This window comes from Carcharodon carcharias, chromosome 10 (genome assembly GCF_017639515.1).
Source record: "Carcharodon carcharias isolate sCarCar2 chromosome 10, sCarCar2.pri, whole genome shotgun sequence".
Classification (NCBI taxonomy): Eukaryota; Metazoa; Chordata; class Chondrichthyes; order Lamniformes; family Lamnidae; genus Carcharodon; species Carcharodon carcharias.
In genome coordinates, this window is record NC_054476.1 from 141,718,208 (window position 1) to 141,740,537 (window position 22,330).

The window sequence follows — 22,330 nt, forward strand, 5'->3', positions numbered from 1 at the left end:
CATGTGGACTCAAAATGTCAACCCTTTTCTTCTCCGCCGATGCTGCCAGACCTACTGAGTTTTTCTAGGTAATTCTGTTTTTGTCTGGGTCACTCAGTCCTGTTCTACACACAGTCAGTGCTGGGACACCCAGTTCTGTTATACACACATAGTCAGTGCTAGGACAATCAGTCCTGTTATACACACACAGTCAGTGCTGGGACACTCAGTCCTGTTACATACACACAGGCAATGCTGGGACGCTCAGTCCTCTTACAGACACACCGTCAGTGCTGGAACATTCAGTCCTATTATATACACACAGTCAGTGCTGGGACACTCAGTCCTGTTACACACACACAGTCATTGCTGGGACACTCAGTCCTGTTACACACACACACAGTCAGTGCTGGAACATTCAGTCCTGTTACACACACACACACAGTCATTGCTGGGACACTCAGTCCTGGTACAGACACACGGTCAGTGCTGGAACATTCAGTCCTATTATACACACACACAGTCAGTGCTGGGACACTCAGTCCTGTTATACACACACACACACACACACACACACACACACACACACACACACACACACACACACACACACAGTCAGTGCTAGGTCACTCGGTCCTGTTACAGACACACAGTCAGTGCAGGGACACTCACTCCTGTTATACACACACAGTCAGTGCTGGTACATTCACTCCTGTTACACACACACACAGTTAGTGCTGGGACTGTCAGTCCTGTTATTCACACACAGCCAGCGCTGGGTCACTCAGTTTTGTTACACACAGTCAGTGCTGGAACATTCAGTCCTGTTATACACACATAGTCAGTGCTGGGACACTCAGTCCTGTTACATACACACAGTCAGTGCTGGGACACTATGTCCTGTTATTCACATGCAGTCAGTACTGGGACATTCAGTCCTGTTATACACACACAGTCAGTGCTGGGACACACAGTCCTGTTACACACACAGTGCTGGGACACTCAGTCCTGTTATACACACACAGTCAGTGCTGGGACACTCAGTCCTGTTACACACACAGTGCTGGGACACTCAGTCCTGTTACACACACAGTCAGTGCTGGAACACTCAGTCCTGTTACACACACGTTGGGCAGAATTTTGAGGTCGGCAGATGGGTCCGTGAGCTGTCGGGAAACGGCCCCCGACTCTGATTCCCCGCTGGTGAACCAATTAAGGCCCACCCTGTGTGAAACACGGCTCTTCACTGGTCCATCCAGCAGGATGTGCGGGAGGATCTGCGGAGGTCCGTGAGAGTCTGTGTGCCATGATCTCTGTTGTGGAGGAGTCCATGAGGAGCATGAGCACTGTGTTGACCCTCATGACCGAGCGCACTGCCTCCTCCATTGAGAGAGTGATGACGATCATGGACAGGCAGCTCCAGGGACAGAATCAGGGGTTCCTGGGGTTGCACTCGGAGCTGTAAGCCCTCACACAGGCAATGACCTCAGGTGGTCAGTGCCAGTCTGGGAGATGGATGTGGCACCCAGTATCCCAGCTAGGTGCCCGTCCATCAATGGTGAGCAGGGAGGTCCAGTGCGACCTCATGTTGGCACATGAGCTGCTTGTTATCTCCGTGGGCACCTCTCAGGGCGCTCTGGATGATGGCAGCAGCTCCTCTGCCCCTCTGCCAGTGACCGTGCCATCTGATGAAGCTGCGATGACTGGGTAGATGCCAGCCGTGGCACTGGCTGCTCCCTCCCAGGGAGGGCCAGCACAGGCTCCACTGGCCAGAGAATGACCACCAAGGTCATCAAGGCCAACTGGGCAGCAGAGTGAGCCGGCTGTCTCCAATGCCACTGCCAGTGAGGGAGGAGCACCTAGATGTAGCACCACTCGGAAACATAAGTTTCAGGCAGCACGAGCGCAAGAATAACAGTTCACAGGTGATTTTCTGTTTGGTTTATCTGTCTGTTGGTGTGGACACCAACACCAGTAATTGTAATGTCATAATGACTTCAATGTGTTGATAACATTAAATTTGCTTTGGTTCTGATGACCTGAGTATGCTCCACACTTTTTCTTTCTGGTGCAGTGTATGCCAGTATGTAAGGCTGGGCTTGAGCGGCTGGATACTTTATTGCACAGGCATTGAGGGGAGTTTGGGTGTAAATGAAAGGGTCGTTTCAGACATCCGGGATGGAAATGGCAGTGTTAGTGTGAGGATGAAGCTGATCTTTGGCAGCCTAGCTGAAGAATGTGTTGGATCAAGGTGTCCATGGTGTCCCTGCCTCCCTGGAGGTTACTGAGGTCTGCCTCCACGCCCTCAGCGTTCTCCTCACTGTGCTCTTCTTCTGACTCACTACTGGATTCATCCTCTGTGGCCTGTGCAGCTGCGGCAAAATCCTATTCCTCCAGTAGTGTCCCCTTGCCAGTGCCAGATTGTGGAGAGCGCAGCATATAACCACTATCAGTGACACCCGCTCTGGGGGGTATTGTAGTGCTCCACCTGAACAGTCCAGGCATCGGAAGTGCATCTTGAGAAGGCCTATGATCTTCTTTACCACTGCCCTTGTGGAGGCAGGACTCCTATTATAACGCTGCTCTATCTCTGTTCTTGGGTGCGGAAAGGCGTCATAAGCCCCTTTTTCAATGGTTAGCCCTTGACACCCAGCAGCCAACCATCCAGTTGAAGAGCCTCAGCACCTAAGAGTGTCTCAGGATATACGGGTCATGGGAGCTGCCAGGGTACTTTGCACAGACTTGCAGAATCAGCATCCTGTGGTCATACACTACCTGCACGTTCATGGAGTGGAAGCCCTTCCTGTTGACGAAGGCACTCGGCTGACCGGCTGGCACCTTGATGGCCACGTGTGCAGTCGATTGCAGCCTGGATTTGGGGGAACCCAGCAATCATTGCAAAACTTCTGTCTCGCTCAGCCTGGCTGGCCTTGTCCGTACTGTAAAGAATAAAGATCAGTACCCACCTGAACAGAGCTTCTGTCACTAGCTTGACGCAACTGTGGACAGCTGAGTGTGAGACTCCACACAGATCCCCCATTGACCCCTGGAAAGAGCCGGAGGCATAGAAGTTGAGGGCCACTGTGACCTTCAGAGCTGCTGGCATGGGGTGTCCACCCACACAGTCAGAGCTGATCTCAGGCCCAATCATATGACAGATGGAAGTCACGGTCTCCCTTGAGAAGCGGAGCCTCCTTCAGCATTGCTCCTCAGACATATTGAGACCATAAAGGCATAGGAGCAGAAGTAGGCCATTCGGCCCATTGAATCTGCTCCACCATTCAATGAGATCATGGCTGATCTGATAATCCTCAACTCCACTTTCCTGCCTTTTACCTATAAGCTTTGATTCCCTTACTGATTAAAAATCTGTCTATCTCAGCCTTAAATATGCCTAAATTCCCAGTCTCTACAGCCCTCTGTGGTAAGGAATTCCACAGATTTACTAACCTCTGAGAGAAGAAATTCCTCCTCATCTATGTCTTAAATAGGTGACCGTTTACTCTGAGATTATGCCCTTTAGCTTTTGACTCTCCCATAGCCTCTCAGCATCGATCCTGTCAAGGCCCCCAAGAATCTTAACTGTCTCAATAAGGTTGCCTCTCATTCTTCTAAACTCCAATGTGTACAGGCCCAACCTACTCAACCTCTCCTCATAAGAAAATCCCTCCACCCCCAGGATCAACCTAGTGAACCTTCTCTGGACTGCCTCCAATGTCAGCATATCTTTCCTTAGATAAGGGGACCAAAAATGTTCACAGTGTTCTAGGTGTGGCCTAGCTAGTACCTTGTATAGTTTTAGCAAGACTTCCCTATTTTTATACTTCATTACCTTTGAAATAAAGGCCAACATTCCATTTGCCTTACCTATTAACTGCTGAACTTGTATGTTAGCTTTTTGTGATTCATGCACGAGGGCCCCCAAATCCCTCTGTGCTGCCACTTTCTGCAGTCTTTCTCCATTTAAATAATATTCAGCTCTTCTATTCTTCCTGCTAAAGTGCATAACCTCACATTTTCCCATATTGTATTCTATCTGCCCACTCAGTTAACCTGTCCATATCCCTCCGCAGACTCTCTGTCATCCTCATCACTCGCCTTCCCACCGATTTTTGCATCTCTGCAAACTTGGTGATAATACATTCACTTCCCTCATCCAAGTTAGTTATATACTAGAAATAATTGTGGCCCCAGCACTGATCCCTGTAGCACTTCACTAGTTAAGGTTGACATCCTGCAAATGCCCCCCTTATCCCAACTCTCTGTCTTCTATTACTTAGCCAATCCTCTATTCATGCTAATATACTACCCCCAACACCAGTGACGATGACAATGAGTTAGCTGCATCGCTGCCTGTAACCCTGGCAGCAGGATAGTCGTGTCCTCTGTGGCCCCTTCCACTTTGGACTTCCTGCTGGCCCTGTGCCCCTTGTACCTGCACATCTCCTCCCACAGGTCCCTACCCGGGAAGCTTCTTTGGGACACCTGGACTCCTCTCCCTGCTGCCCTTCTCTTCCTCAGAGGAGGAGGTGCCACAAGCAGAGACCACAATCGCCATTACCAGGGTAATGGAAAGCTGTCTAATACTTGGAAGGGTCCACACAATCTCAGGGCCTTGCAGAGACCAAGGAGACCTGAAATAAAGCCTGGAAATACTAACAATAAAGCCCTGATAAGAGATGAAGCTGCCAAGTGCCAATCAGTCACCAGCAGCAAACCATGTACCAAACTCCCCACTACCACATTGGCAATGGTGCTGACCATTTTTTTCCTGCCCATGAATGAGGTTTTTGAAATTGTTGGCTGGCCACATTCACGTTTTGCCCACGTGACAAGCACAAAATCGCCGGGTGACAAAAAGTCACTGTCAATAGGCTTATTAGTTGCTTCTTAATTAATGGCGGATGCGTATCCGGCACCCACTCACGCCTGCCGACCGAAGTATCGCGTAAGTGCGCGATGATGTCAGGACACACATCGCACGCTATTCTATTCCCAATCGGGTCTGGCACACAACACCCATGGGACATAAAATTCTGCCCAGCGTCAGTGCTGGGACACTCAGTCCAGTTATACACACACAGTCAGTGCTGGAACACTCAGTCCAGTTATACACACACAGTTGATGCTGGGACGCTCAGTCCAGTTATACACACACAGTCGGTGCTGGGACACTCAATCCTGTTACACACACAGTCAGTGCTGGGACACTCAGTCCAGTTATACACACACAGTCGGTGCTGGGACACTCAATCCTGGTACACACACAGTCAGTGCTGGGACACTCAATCCAGTTATACACACACAGTCAGTGCTGGGACACTCAGTCCCATTATACACACATAGTCAGTGCTGGGACACTCAATCCTGTTATACACACACAGTCAGTGGTGGGACACTCAATCCAGTTATACACACACAGTCGGTGCTGGGACACTCAATCCTGTTACACACACAGTCAGTGCTGGGACACTCAATCCAGTTATACACACACAGCCGGTGCTGGGACGCTCAGTCCAGTTACATACACACAGTCGGTGCTGGGACGCTCAGTCCAGTTATACACACACAGTTGGTGCTGGGACACTCAATCCTGTTACACACACAGTCAGTGCTGGGACACTCAATCCAGTTATACACACACAGTCAGTGCTGGGACACTCATTCCTGTTATACACACACAGTCAGTGTTGGGACACTTAGTCCTGTAACACACACACACAGTCAGTGCTAGGACACTCAGTCCAGTTATACACACACAGTCAGTGCTGGGACACTTAGTCCAGTTATACACACACAGTCAGTGCTGGGACAATCAGTCCAGTTATACACACACAGTGCTGGGACACTCAGTCCTGTTATACACACACAGTCAGTGCTGGGACACTTAGTCCAGTTATACACACACAGTCAGTGCTGGGACAATCAGTCCAGTTATACACACACAGTCAGTGCAGGGGCACTCAGTCCAGTTATACACACACAGTCAGTGCTGGGACACTCAATCCAGTTATACACACACAGTCAGTGTTGGGACAATCAGTCCTGTTATATACACACACAGTCAGTGCTGGGACACTCATTCCTGTTATACACACACAGTCAATGCTGAGATACTCAGTCCTGTTATACACACACAATCAGTGCTGGGACACTCAGTCCTATTATACAGACAGTCAGTGCTGGGACATTCAGTCCTGTTATACACACACAGTCAGTGCAGGGGCACTCAGTCCTGTTATACACACAGTCAATGCTGGAGACTCAGTCCTGTTATACACACAGTCAATGCTGGGATACTCAGTCCTGTTATGCACACATAATCAGTGCTGGGACACTCAGTCCAGTTATACACACAGTCAGTGCTGGGACACTCAGTCCTGTTACACACAGTCAGTCAGTGCTGGGACACTCAGTCCAGTTATACACACACAGTCAGTGCTGGGACACTTAGTCCAGTTACACACACACACAGTCAGTGCTGGGACACTCAATCCAGTTATACACACACAGTCAGTGCTATACACACACAGTAGGTGTTGGGACACTCAGTCCTGTTATACACACACAGTCAATGCTGAGATACGCAGTCCTGTTATACACACACAATCAGTGCTGGGACAATCAGTCCTATTATACAGACAGTCAGTGCTGGGACATTCAGTCCTGTTACACACAGTCAGTCAGTGCTGGGACTCTCAGTCCAGTTATACACATACAGTCAGTGCTGGGGCACTCAGTCCTGTTATACACACAGTCAATGCTGGGATACTCAGTCCTGTTAAGCACACATAATCAGTGCTGGGACACTCAGTCCTGTTATACATACAGTGAGTGCTCGGACACTCAGTCCTGTTATACACAAAGTAAAGAACTTATATTTTTATTTCCGTTGGACTGTGGACTAAAATTACAATGGCTGCAGATGAAAGACATGTCTACAGAACAGTGAGAGTGATATATACAACGTTGCTGTCCTGGAACAGAGTGTGCCATGAAAGACAGGATGGTGCTGGAAAGGAGTCCTTGACCAAGGGAGCTGCTTAGCAACAACATTTTAATTGGCTCCTGACCAGGTGATGGATTTGTGTGAGAACAGTGCAGCAGAATATCTCCTAGCCTGAAAGGAAAAAGACCTAAACCCCCTCTCTCCTGTGTGTGCAAGATTCCAGTAATTCTACAATAAAAGCAAGCAGGCTTTTTCTCCTCAAAACTCCATAATTTGCTCTCTCTCTGAAAATCCTTGTCAAGAGGAAAAGGGAAAAATCATCATTGGAGACATTAAAAGGTAAGTGCTCAACCAGTGAACCAAAGGCTGAAAGTGCTGGAAGACCACCTCATGTCATCAACAAAGAACTGAATGGAATTTGAATGACATCAATCAAAATCAACCCATCGAATCCTGTTCTCTGGAATTGGTGCTATTGAATTGTTTTATCCCACCCTTAAAATCCATGTTTTTGTGTGTCTTATGTATCTTGTTTCTGTGTGTATAGGGATTTAAGAAGGGGCAGAGTTTAAGTTATAGTGTTAGCAATTAGCAATTCATATTTCTTTCTTTTGCCACTGGTTAATGACAATTTGTTCAATAAACAGTTATTTATTTATTAAGTTTACAAACCTGGTGCTTGTATTCTGTTAACCTAAATTAAACAGTTAGGTGGATTGATCAAACTTTTCATATTTGTCTTGGCTCGGGGAGCAGTGGGGCTGATATTACAGCACACTATCCCCAGTGAGTTGTGACAAAGATTCGGGGCTTGTTCGAGATATTTTGGGACAAAAGACAACATCAATTTGGGTGTAGATTTAGCAAGTAATAAAAGCTTAAAGGAAACACCAGGTTTGTATTGTCAAAAATAAGATTGCACTGGAAGTTGCTAAAGCTTTCCTTCAAGTGGAAGAGATGTCCCTGACGATTTTACAAGGGACCCCAAAAGCCAGGTTAATCGAACTGACAAGTAAATTAAGAGTAGGATTGCCTGCCAAAGCTAGGAAGGCAGAGATAATCGAAGAGATGGCACAGCATTTGAAATTAGAAGGAACACCTGAGAGACCAAGTTATCCAAGGAGTGGTTCATTGGAATGGGCTCAAACTCAGTTGCAAATTAAAAAATTGGAACTGGAGACAGCAGAAAAAGAAAAGGAGAGAGAGAAAGGGAATTCCAAAGGGAACAGGCAGAAAGGGCAGAAATGAAAAGGAAAGAGAGAGAGAGCAGTTCAAAGGGAGATAGAAATGGCAAAGTTAGAAAAAGGGAAAGAGAAAAAGAGAGCAAATTCCGGTTTAAAATGCTGACAATTAAAAAAGAGACACCAGTAGGTGAGGCAGGACTTATTTCCAGATCAGTACCCAGTGGGGAGATGTTTAAATTTGTACAAGCTCTTCCAAAGTTTGAGGAAAGGGATGTTAAATCAGTCTTTATTTCATCTGAGAAGATAGCTAAACAGATGAACTGGCCAAAGGAAAACTGGACATTGCCCATGCAGAGCAAGTTGACAGGTAGAGCACAGGACATTTATGCTTCACTGTCAGAGGAGGTTTCTCAGGATCCTGATGTGGTGAAATAGGCCATTTTGAGTGCATATGAGTTGATTCCTGAAGTATACAGACAAAAGTTTCTAAATTTAAGGAAACAGCCTGGGAAACTTATATTGAATTTGAAAGGATTAAGCAAAGTAGTTTTGACAGGTGGCTATTAGCATTCGGAGTTGAGACTACCTATGAAATTCTCAGAGAGACCATTCTCTTGGAAGTATTTAAAAACTCCTTACCTTCTGTAATAAGAACGCATATTGAAGACCAAAGGGTTGCAACTGCTAGACAGGCAGCAGTAATGGATGATAGTTATGAGCTGATTCATAAAACTAAACTATTTTTTCCATCACCCTGTAAATTTGAAACTTAAAGGCCTAAGTGTTTCCATTGTAAAAAAGTGGGTCACATTTGTTCAGAATGCTGGAAGTTGCAAGGGAACGCCATGGGACTTACTGGAGTTCATAAGATTGAGTTCGAAAAGAAATTGCCACAGATCAAATTGTAGCTTTAACTAAAATAAGGATTTGGAGATAAACACTGCTGTGAATGCAGGTGAAATGAATACGGTTGATGACAGATATAAAGGATTTTTGTCTAAAGGGAAGATAATCCCTTTTTCATCAAATGATGCAGCTAAACCCATAACTATATTAAGGGAGAATGGAGATACTCAAACTCTTGCTGGAGAAGGACCTAGTTTTCCCTCCAGAGACTTCAATGAAAGCTAAAGTATTGGTAAACGGGATAAGTGGAGAGTATATCCTGGTTTCATTGTACAAAGTGCAATTGGAGTGTAATTTGTTACCTGGATCGTTGGTTGCAGGAGTGGTTAAGAAATTACCCGTGGATAGAGTTGATTTACTCCTGGGGAATGATTTGGCAGGAGTGAAGGTTATAGCTTCGTCCATAATTAAGGAAAGTCCAAGAGAGGCTAAAGAGATGGAACAGCTACAAGAACAAGTTCCTGGTATTTTTCCATCGTGTGCGTTGACCAGAGCAATGGCTGAACAATGTCCATCACCAGTGGTCAAGGGAATAACATGAACAGATGTTAGAGTAGCTGAAACTTTCTTTAAGGATGAGGATAATTCAAAGGAAGTGTTTGGCAGGTCTTCATTAATTGAGGCTCAGAAAGCAGTTCCAGAGTTAAACAAGGTGGCACAGTCAGCTCACCCTGAAGCTGAGGCTCAAGGAGTTCTGGAATGCTATTAAATTAAAAACGGAGTTCTGAAGAGGAAGTGGAGGCAACCTCACAGATCTGCGGATGAGGAATGGATAGTTGTTCAGATTGTGGTACCGCCCAAATATCATAAGGAGATATTGCAAGGAGCACATGAATCCCTATGGCAGCACTTGTGTGAATACAGAAAACACAAGCATCAACAAAGAGGCATTTTACCTGGTCAAGACTTCATAAGGACATAGTGCAATTTTGTAAATGTCAGGTAGTAAGTAAACCTCAACATGTAATCAAACCTGTACCTTTAATACCCATACCGGTTTTTGAAGAACCATTCAGATCGGGTATTAGTAGATTGTTTAGGGCCATTACCCAAACAAAAACAGGACATCAGTACATCCTTCCAATCATGGACATGACAACCCGATTTCCAGAAGCTATTCCTTTAAGACAGTGACAGCTAAGGTGGTAGTGGAAAAGTTAACTCAATTTTTCACTCATTATTGAAATCGACCAATTGAAATATAATCTGACCAAGGTTCTAACTTCATGTCTAAAATTTTCCAGGATATAATCAGCAGTTTGGGGGATCAAACAAATAAAATCTGCCACCTACCACAGACACAGGGAGCTTTAGAGAAATATCATCAGACTCTCAGAACAATGATTAAGGCCCATTTCCATGAATACCCAAAGGATCAGGATAAAGGATTAGATTTCTTATTATTTGCTACCAGAGATTCTTGGAATGAACTGACTGGATTTAGTCCATTTGAACTGATCTATGGTCATGAAATAAGAGGCCCATTAAAAGTGATTAAGGAAATGTTTCTAAAGCAGAAAGATGAATCTTTCCTGTTGGATTACATGTCCATGTTTCTCACAGGAACATGTAAAGTAGCATGAGGGCAATTAAAAATTTCCCAAGCCAAAATGAATGGATGGGCAGACAAACATGCTACAACTAGAACGTTCCAAGCAGAAGATGAAGTATTGATATTATTATCTTTGCAGGGTGAACCCCTGAAAGTGAAATTCAGCGGCCCCTACAAGATAGTTAGGAGACAAAACAAAAACAGAATTACCTGGAAAAACTCAGCAGGTCTGGCAGCATCGGCGGAGAAGAAAAGAGTTGACGTTTCGAGTCCTCATGACCCTTCGACAGAACTGTCGAAGGGTCATGAGGACTCGAAACGTCAACTCTTTTCTTCTCCGCCGATGCTGCCAGACCTGCTGAGTTTTTCCAGGTAATTCTGTTTTTGTTTTGGATTTCCAGCATCCGCAGTTTTTTTGTTTTTATTATTATTATTAAGATAGTTAGGAGAGTTAGTAAAGTGACTTATCTGATAGATACTCCTGAGTGTAGGAAGAAGAAACCCTTATGTCACATAAACATGTTGAAGCAATATCATCGCAAAGAAGATGATGGGAAAGAGCAAATGTACCAGATGGTAGGAGTAATGGAGGATGACAGAGACAGTAAGAGTAGGGTAGAGGGAGGAGTAGACAGTGCCCTAAGTGAACCTCCAACAATTCAACTAGCCAATCTGAAAATACTGGGACAGTTAGACACTCTGTTCTCATATTTAGAGGAAGGACCAAGGAAAGATCTAATAAGATTACTTAGGAAGTATAAGGGAATTTGTAGGGATATACCTCGATGTCTACATTAGATAAACAAGTTGATAAGTTAGGGATAGAGAAGCCAGTGGAGTACTTTTCCAAGAAACTAAATCAATATCAGAGGAAGTACTGTACAGTCAAAAAAGAATCTCTCGCATTGTTGTTGTCACTTCAACACTTTGAAGTTTATGTCCGACACAATAACAAAGAAACGCTAATCTATATTGACCATAATCCACTGGCATTATTGAAAAGTTTAAAATTCAAAATGCGAGATTGTTTAGATGGAGTCTATTGTTTCAACCATTCAATGTAAAGATTGTTCTCGTGGCTGGCAAAGATAATCTGATCGCGGATGCATTGTCCTGGGTGTAAATATTAAAATAATTTAAAGGGGTAAAAAATGTTGAAGACTGTATAAGATCGTATAAGGGAGAGCAAGGATGAATGGTTTGATTTGTTGTCCATGTGTCACATACCTTGTGATGAAATATATTTTCAAATGGCGCTTCATCTCTTTTAAGGGTGGAGGCATGTAAGGAACATATCTTCTTATTTCGGTTGGATATTGGACTAAAATGACAATGGCTGCAGTTGAAAGACATGTCTACTGGAACAGTGTAGGGATATATACAATATTGCTGTCCTGGAACAGAGTGTGCCACGAATGACAGGATGGTGCCAGAAAGGGGTCCTGGACCAAGAGAACTGCCTGGCAACGTTTTAATTGGCTTCTGACCAGGTGACCAGGGTTTGAGAGCAGTGCAGCAGAATACCTCCTAGCTTGAAAGGAAAAAGACCTATAACCTCTCTCTCCTGTATGTGTAAGATTCCAGTAATTCTACAATAATATCCAGTTGGCCTTTTCTCCTCATAACTCTATTACTAGCACTCTCTCAGAAAATCCCTGTCATGAGGCAAAGGGGAAAATGACTGTTGGAGACATTAAAAGGTAAGTGCTCAACCAGTGAACTAAATGCTGAAAGTGCTGGAAAACCACCTTGTGTCATTAACAAAGAACTGAAAGGAAATTGCATGCCTTCGATCAAAATCAACTCATCAAATCCTTTATTCCAGAATTGGTGCTATTGAACTGTTTTATCCCACCCTTAAAATCCATGTTTCTGTGTGTCTTATGTGTTTTGTAAGTATGTGTATAGGGATTTAAGAAGGAAAAGAGTTTGGGTTATGTACAGTTAGAAATTAGCAGTTCATATTTCTTTCTTTTGCCACTGTTTAAAGCCAATTTGTTCAATAAACAGTTATTTACTTATTAAGTTTACAAACCTGGTGCTCGTATTCTGTAACCTAAATTAAACAGTTAGGTAGGTTGACAAAATCACAGAATCTTAACAGTACAGAAGGAGGCCATTCAGCCCATCATGTCTGCACTGGATCTCCAAATGAGCATTATGATGACCAAGTGCCATTCTCCTGCCTTTTCTCAGTACCACTACACATTCTTTCCATTCAAATAATCATCTAATGTCCTCTTGAATACCTCGATTGAACCTACCTCCACCACACTTCCAGGCAGTGCATTTCAGACGCAAGCAACTTGTGGGAAAAAGTTTTTATCTTAAGTCACATTTGCTTCTTTTGCAAATCACTTTAAATCTGTGCCCTCTCGTTCTTGATCCTTTAACGGGTGGGAACAGCTTCTCCATATCTGCTCTGTTCAGCCCCCTCATTATTTTGAACCTTTCCATCAAATCTCCTCTGAGCCTTCTTCTCTCCAAGGAGAAAAATCCCAAACTTTCGAATCTAACCTCATAGCTGAAGGGTTTAATTCCTGGAACCATTCTTGTAAACCCCTTCTACACTGTCTCCAATGTGTCCACATTCTTCCTATAATATGGCGCCGGAACTGCACACAATACTCCAGCTCAGATGGTCAAATGAGGTAGATCAAACTTTTCAAAATTCTCATGGCTCCGGGAGCAGTGGAGATTAATATTGCTGCGCACTATCCCCAGAGAGTCGTGGCAACACATAGTCAGTGCTGGGAGACTCAGTCCTGCTACACACACAGTCAGTGCTGGTACAATCACTCCTGTTGCACACACACAGTCAGTGCTGGGACACTCAATCCTGTTGCATACACACAGTCAGTGCTGGGACACTCAGTCCTGTTGCACACACACAGTCAGTGCTGGGACACTCAGTCCTGTTACACACACACACAGTAACAGCTGGGACATTCAGTGCTGTTACACACACACACAGCCAGTGCTCGGATACTCAGTCCTGTTACACACCACAGTCAGTGCTGGGACACTCAGTCCTGTTATACATACACAGTCAGTGCTGGAACACTCAGTCCTGTTATACATACACAGTCAGTGCTGGAGCACTCAGTCCTGTTACACACACGCAGTCAGTGCTGGGACACTCAGTCCTGTTACAAACACACAGTCAGTGCTCAGACACTCAGTCATGTTACACACCACAGTCAGTGCTTGGACACTCAGTCCTGTTACACACACACACACAGCAACAGTTGGGACTTTCAGTCCTATTACACACACACACACACACACAGTCAATGCTCGGACACTCAGTCCTTTTACACACCACATTCAGTGCTGGGACACTCAGTCCTGTTATATACACACAGTCAGCGCTGGGACACTCAGTCCTGTTATACACACACAGTCAGTGCTCGGACACTCAGTCCTTTTACACACCACAGTCAGTGCTGGGACACTCAGTCCTGTTATATGCACACAGCCAGTGCTGGGACATTCAGTACTGTTACAAACACACAGTCAGTGCTCGGACACTCAGTCCTGTTACACACACACAGTTAGTGCTGGGGCATTCTGTCCTGTTATACACACATAGTCAGTGCTGGGAAACTCAGTCCTGTTATACACACACAGTCAGTGCTGGGACACTCAGTCCTGTTATGCACACACAGTCAGTGCTGGGACACTCAGTCCTGTTACACACACACAGCCAGTGCTGGGACACTCAGTCCTGTTACAAACACACAGTCAGTGCTCAGACACTCAGTCCTGTTATACACACACAGTCAGTGCTGGGGCACACTGTCCTGTTATACACACACAGTCAGTGCTGGGGCACACTGTCCTGTTATACACACACAGTCAGTGCTCAGACACTCAGTTCTGTTACACACCACAGTCAGTGCTCAGACACTCAGTCCTGTTATACATACACAGTCAGTGCTGGGACACTCAGTCCTGTTACACACACATAGTCAGTGCTGGGAAACTCAGTCCTGTTACAAACAGTCAGTGCTCAGACACTCAGTCATGTCATACACGCACAGTCAGTGCTGGGAGATTCAGTCCTGTAATAAACATACAGTCAATGCTGGGAAACTCAGTCCTGTTATGCACACACAGTCAGTGCTGGGACACTCAGTCATTTTACAGACACACAGTCAGTGCTGGGACACTCAGTCATTTTATAGACACACAGTCAGTGCTGTGACACTCAGTCATTTTATAGACACACAGTCAGTGCTGGGACACTCAGTCCTGTTAAACACCCACCGTTAGTGCTGGGACACTCATTCCTGTTAAACATACAGTTAGTGCTGGGACATTCAGTCCTGTTACATGCACACAGTTACTGCTGGGACACTCAGTCCTGTTATACGCACCGTCAGTGCTGGAACACTCAGTCCTGTTACACAAACACAGTCAATGCTGAGACACTCAGTCCTGCTATACACACACAGCCAATGCTGGGACACTCAGTCCTGTTACACACACACACACAAAGTACCTGCTGGGACATTCAGTCCTGTCACACATCACAGTCACTGCTGCAACACTCAGTACTGTTATGCACACACAGTCTATATTGGGACACTCAGTCCTGTTACAAACACACAGTCAGTGCTCCGACACTCAGTTCTGTTACACACACACAGTCCGTGGTGTGACACACTGTCATTGCAATACTCTCCCAGATCTTACCTGTGTAGATGTTTCGTTACTTGTATTTTCAGGAACTTCAATAACATCTTCACTCTGGGAAATTGGTAAATTGTAGTGAATCAATTTCTCTGAGGATTAAAAATTAATGCTTGCAATATTTTTCATTTATCAATTTTAGATCAAACTGATTAAAGTTTTTCTATTTAATGACAGACAGAGAGAGATAGTGAGCAGTAGTGAGGGAGGGTGAGCAACAATGAGAACGAGTGAGGGATAGCGAAAGATCCTGAGGGATAGTGAGTGAGAGTGAATGTTAGTGGGAAATAGTGATGGAGAGTGAGAGTTAGTGAAGGATCATGAGCGATCATGAGAGATTGTGAGAGATAGTGGTAGATAGTGAGGGATAGTGACAGTTGGTGAGGGAAAGTGAGGGATTGCGAGTGTTAGTGGAAATAGTGAGGGGTAGTTTGAGATAGTGAGGGAGATTGAGGGATGGTAAGGGATAGTGAGTGTTAGTGGGAAATAGTGAGGGAGAGTGAGGGACTGTGAAGGAGGGTGAGGGATAGTGAAAGTTAATGGGAGATAGTGAGGGAGAGTGAGGGATAGTCAGAGAGAGTAGAAGATATTGAGGGATAGTGAGAATAGTGAGAGAGTGAGGGATAGTGAGGGAGAGTGTGTGATAGCGAGGGTTGCAGAGGAATGGTGAAGGGTGGCTTCAGTCTATCTGGAGGACTCATATACAAGGGGGTAATCTCATGCCTTAGCTGCACAAAGCCCTGGTTAAACCACCCCTGGGGTTACTGGGAACAGTTGTGGGAACCAAACCTTAGGAAGGACATACGAGCCTTGGAGGGAGTGAAGTCTAGATTTCCCAGAGTCAAATTATTCAGAGAGATTACACAAACTGGGCTGGTATTCTTGGGAAGTCTAGATGGTTAAGGGGTTGTTTGATGAAAATTTTTAAGATGTTAACGGGAACAGAGAGAGGGTGATAGAGAGAAGCTATTTACACTGATTGGAGAGTCTGGGACTCACAGGCAGAGTCTACAAATTAGAGCCAGAGCTTTCAGGAGTGAAATGAGGAAACAATTATTCACACTAAGGGCAGTAGAAGTTTGTAACTCTCTTCCACAAATGGCAATTGATGTTAGATCAATTATTAATTTTAAACCTGAGATTGATCGATTTTTGTTCTCCAAAGGTATTAAGGATCGGGGTCAAAGGCAATTGATGGAGTTTGGTCACAGGTCAGATTAATAGAATTTATTAAGTATAAATTAATTAAGAAAATAATACATTAATTAACACATCATAAAGATGGCAAGGCAGGTGATGTGATGTAATTGCAGAATGTGGGAGTTCTTGGACACCAGTGTCACCTCGGGCAAAGACATCTGCATTAAGTGTTAGCGGCTCGAGGAGTGTCTTGAGCTAGAGGCTGAACTGCAGACACTGTGATGCATCAGCGAGGGCAAAAGTTACCTGGACACTTTGTTACTGGATGCAGTCGCACCCCTTAGGTTAGAGTCTTCTGATTTGGTCAGTCGTCAGTGACAGGAGGGTGTGACTGTGAGTGAGACAGGTAAGGGGATTGAGAAGGTGTAAGTGGAGGAGCTTCAGCCCTTGCTGAATCCAGTAGGTTCAAGGTTCTTGCAGCTTGTGGGAATGAAAGCAGGGGCTGCAGGTTGGATAAGTGAGTTGACCAAGGCACTGTGGTACAGGTAGCCATTCAAGTTGGGGGACTTATTAGGAAGGCAGTGTTAAATGCTCTCTCTGAATGCACATGGCATTCATAACAAAATGATGAATTATTAGCACAGACAGAAATAAATATATATGACCTGATAACCATTACAGAGACATGATTGCAAGGTGACCAAGGCTGGGACCTGAATGTTGAAGGGCAATTGACATTTCAGAATGACAGGAGAAGGTGGTGGGTAGCTCTTTTAACCAAGGAGTCATTAGTATAGTCGTGAGATAGGACAAGATGTAGAATTAGTTTGGGTAGAGATAAGAAATAGGAAAGGTAAGAGGTCACTTGTGGGTGTAGTTTATTGGCTCCCTAACAGTAGTTACACTGTAGGACAGAGCATACAGGAAAAAAATAAATGGGGTGTGTAAGGAAGGTATCGTAATAATCATAGGTGACTTTGATCTACATTAGATTAGACAAATTAGATTGGCAAATGTAGCCTGGATAATGAGTTAATACAGTGAATTCAGGAGAGTTTCTTAAAGCAGCACGTTCTAGAGCCAACCAGGGAGCAGGTTATTCTAGGCTTGGGAATGTGCAATGAGACAGGATTAATCAATAACCTCACGGTAAAGGAGACTTTAGGTGACAACGATCACCACACGATCGAACTTCACATTCAGTTTGAAGGGGGTAAGTGCGGGTCTAAGACTAGTGTTTCAAACCTGAATAAGGGTAATTATAAGTGTATGTAGGCAGAGCTAGCTAAAGTGAACTGGGAAACTAGGTTAAAAGGTAGGGCAGTAAAGATGCTTAATAAATACAAATACTTAATAACTCTCAGCAAAGATGTAGCCCAGTAAATAAAAACTATTTGAGAAGGAAGCAACATCCATGGCTGAATAATGAAGGAAAGGATAGTATCAAACTTAAAGAAACACTGAACAAATCTGCACAAGTCTGTGCTGCGACACTCAGTCCTTTTATACACACACAGTCACTGCTGGGACATTCAGTCTTGTTAAAAACACACAGTCAGTGCTGGGATACTCAGTGCTTTTGCACACACACAGTCATTGCTGGCACTCTCAGTCCTGTTACACACACACACACACACACACAGTGCTGCGAGACTCTGTTCTGTTTTATATATATATATATAAACAGTCAGTGCTGGGACACTGAGTCCTGTTATACACACGCAGTCAGTGCTGGGACACTCAGTCCTGTTATACACACACAAAGTGTTGCGAGACTCCGTAAAAACACATAGTCAGTGCTGGGACACTCAGTCCTAATATACACACTTTAAAGGACATATCTTTTTAGTTCTGTTGGACTGAACACTAAAATTCCAATGGCTGCAGTTGAAGGACACGTCTGCTGGAATAGTATGAGGGATATATACAATGTTGCTGTCCTGGATCAGAATGTGCCATGAAAGACAGGATGGTACTGGAAAGGATTCCTGGACCAAGGCAGCTGCTTGGCAACAACATTTTAATTGGCTCCTGACCAGGTGACCAGGATTTGTGTGAGAACAGTGCAGCAAAATACCTCCAAGCCGGAAAGGAAAAAGGTCTAAAATCTCTTTGTCCTGTGTGTGTAACATTCCAGTAATTCCACAATAATACCTAGCTGGCTTTTTCTCCTCATAACTCTATATCCTGCTCTTTCCCTGAAAATCCTTGTCAAGAGGAAAAGGGGAAAATCACCATTGGAGACATTGAAAGGTAAGTACTCAACCAGTGAACTAAATACTGAAAGTGCTGGAAGACCACCTTGTGTCATCAACAAGAACTGAAAGGAATTTGAATGACATCGATCAAAATCAACCCATCGAATCCTGTTCTCCGGAATTGGCACTATTGAAATGTTTTATCCCACCCTTAAAATACATGTTTTTGTGTGTCTTATGTGTCTTGTATGTGTGTGTATAGGGATTTAACAAGAGTAGAGTTTAGGGTATAGAGGTAGAAATTAGCAGTTCATATTTCTTTCTTTTGCCACTGGTTACAGACAATTTGTTCAATAAACAGTTATTTATTTATTAAGTTTACAACCCTCCTGCTTGTATTCTGTTAACCTAAATTAAGCAGTTAAGTGGGTTGATCAAACTTTTCACATTTGTCTTGGCTCGGGGAGCACTGGAGCTGATATTACAGCACACTATCCCCAGTGAGTCATGACAAAGATTTGAAATATTTTGGAACAAAAGGCAGCGATGATTTGGGTGTAGATTTAGTAAGTAATAAAAGCTTAATGGAAACGCCAGGTTTGTACTATCAAAAATAATATGGCACTGGAAACTGCTAAAGCTTTCCAACAAGTGGAAGAGATGTCCTTGAAAATTTTACAAGGGACTCCAAAAGTCAGGTTAACCAAATTGGCAAGTAAGGAATGCCTGCCAAAGCAAGGCAGGCAGAGATAAAAGAAGAGATGGCACAGCATTTGAAATTAGAAGGAATACCCGAGAGACCGAGTTATCCAAGGGGTGGTTCATTGGAATGGGCTCAAATCCAGTTGCAAATTAAAAAATTGGAACTGGAGGTAGCAGGAAAAGAAAAGGAGAGAGAGAAAGGGAATTCCAAAGAGAACAGGCAGAAAGGGCAGAAAATGAAAAGGAAAGAGAGAGCAGTTCAATTGGAGATAGAAACGACAAAGTTAGAAAAAAAGGAAAGAGAAAACGAAACAGAGAATTCCAGTTTAAAATGCTGACAGTTTAAAAAGAGACACCAGTAGGTGAGGCAGGACTTATTTCCAGGTCAGAACCCAGTGGGGAGATGTTTAAATTTGTACTAGCTCTTCCAAGGTTTGAGAAAAGGGATGTTAAATCAGTCTTTATTTCATCTGAGAAGATAGCTAAACAGATGAACTGGCCAAAGGAAAACTGGACATTGCCCATGCAGAGCAAGTTGACAGGTAGAGCACAGGACATTTATGCTTCACTGTCAAAAGGAGGTTTCTCAGGATCCTGTTGTGGTGAAATAGGCCATTTTGAGTCCATATGATTTGATTCCTGAACTATACAGACAAAAGTTTCTAAATTTAAGTAAACAGCTTGGGAAACTTACATTGAATTTGAAAGGATTAAGCAAGTAGTTTTGACAGGTGGATACAAGCATTAGGAGTTGAGACTACCTATGTAGTTCTCAGAGAGACCATTCTCTTGGAAGAATTTAAAAACTCCATACCTTCTGTAATAAGAACACATATTGAAGACCAAAGGGTTGCAACTGCTGGACAGGCAGCAATAATGGCTGATGATGATGAGCTGACCCATAAAACTAAGCCTTTTTTCCATTACCCACATAAATTGGAAAAGGATAGAAAGTGAGAGAGTGAAAGGAAGGCAAGTAGCCAGGGTAAAGAATGGATAGCTGGGAATAACATGATATCTCCTCCACAGATCAGGAAGGAAGGTACTGAGGGTGGAGGTGAAACTTGAAGACCTAAGTATTTCCATTGTAATAAAGTGGGTCACATTCGTTCAGAATGCTGGAATTTGCGAGGGAAGCCCATGGGACTTTTTGGAGTTCATAAGAGTAAGTCAGAGAAGGGAACTCAAAAAGAAAATGCCACAGATCAAATTGTAGCTTTAACTAAAATAAGGACTTGGAGGTAAACACTCCTATGAATACAGGTGAAGTGAATAAGGTAGATGACAAAAAAAAGGTTTTCGTCAAAAGGAAAGATAACCCCTTTTTCATCAAATGATGTTGCTAAACCCATAACTATATTAAGGGACACAGGAGCTACTCAAACTCTTTTGCTGGGGAAGGACCTAGTTTTCCCTCCAGGGAGTTCAATGAAAGCTAGAGTATTGGTAAATGGGATAAGTGCAGAGTATAAGTCGATTCCATCATACAAAGTGCAATTGGAGTGTGATTTGTTGTCTGGATTGGTGGTTGTAAGAATTGTTAAGGAATTACCCGTGGATGGAGTTGATTTACTCCTGGAACCAGTTCCTGGTATTTTTCCACCATGTGTGGTGACCAGAGAAATGGTTAAAAAAAGTACATCACCAGGGGTCAAAGTAGTACCACGAGCAGATGTTAGAGTAGCTGAAACTTTCTTTAAGGGTGACGATCATTCAAAGGAAGTGTTTGGCAAGTTTTCACTAATTGAGGTTCAGAAAGCAGATCCAGAGTTAAACAAGTTAACACAGTCAATTCACACTGAAGCTGAGGCCTTTACATTAAAAACAGAGTTCTGATAAGGAAGTTGAGTCACCCTCACAGGTCTGTGGATGAGGATTGGATGGTTGTTCATCAGATTGTGGTACCGCCCAAATATTGTAAGGAGATATTGTGAGTAGCACATGAATCCCTATGGCAGGACATGTAGGAATACGGAAAACACAAGCATCAACAAACAGGCATTTTGCCTGGCCAAGACTTCATAAGGATGTAGTGCAATTTTTATAAAACATGTCATACATGCCAGGTAGTAGGTAAACCTCAACATATAATCAAACCAGCACCTTTAATACCCATACTAGTTTATGAAGAACCATTCAGGTTGGGTTTTAGTAGATTGTGTAGAACCATTACCCAAAATGAAAACAGGACATCAGTATATCCTTACATTCATGGATATGACAACCCAATTTCCAGAAGCTATTACTTTCAGGACAATTACAGCTAAGGTTGTAGTGGAAAAGTTAACTCAGTTTTTCACTCATTATGGCCTACCAACTGAAACACATTCTGACCAAGGTCCTAACCTCATGTCTAAAATTTTCTGTGACATAATCAGAAGTTAGGGTATCAAACAAATAAAGTCTACCGCCTATCACCCACAGACACAGGGAGCTTTACAGCAATACCATCAGATTGTCATGTGGAAAGGCATGGACTATCAGGGATGGTCAGCATGGATTTGTAAAAGGAAGGTCTTGCCTCACAAGTTTGAATAAATTCTTTGAAGAAGTGACAAGAAGGGTTGATGAAGGTAGTGCAGTGGATGTTGTGTACATGGATTTTAGTAAGGCATTTGACAAGGTCCCACATGGCAGATTGCTCAGGAAACTAAAAGCCCATGGGATTCAGGGTAATGTGACAAACTGGATAAAAGATTGGACTGGTAACAGGAAACAAAGGGTAATGGTCGATGGATGCCCTTGCGAATGGAAAGTTGTCTCAAGTGGTGTTCCACAGGGCTCAGTGTTGGGACCCTTGCTGTTTGTGTTATATATTAATGATTTGGACGTGAATCTGGGGGGCATGATTGGGAAATTTGCAGATGACACAAAGATTGGCCAAATAGTGTAGAGGATAGCCATAACCTCCAAAACGATATAGATGGGTTGGTGGAGTGTGCGGTAAAGTGGCAGATGGATTTTAACATAGAGAATTGTGAGGTCATACATTTAGGGAGGTCAAACAGTTACAGGGATTATACAA

The 22,330-nt window shown here is 43.8% G+C and overlaps 1 protein-coding gene across 1 annotated transcript in view; it reads right to left on the minus strand.

The window, feature by feature from the left end:
• Positions 1–22,330, minus strand: part of serpinf2b (serpin peptidase inhibitor, clade F (alpha-2 antiplasmin, pigment epithelium derived factor), member 2b) — an 83,022-nt gene that overhangs the window by 36,450 nt on the left and 24,242 nt on the right. Inside the window, exon 3 of the mRNA XM_041198164.1 lies at positions 15,269–15,322. Within this exon, the coding sequence (XP_041054098.1) occupies positions 15,269–15,322 (54 nt within the window). The remainder of the gene's footprint in view (positions 1–15,268; positions 15,323–22,330) is intronic.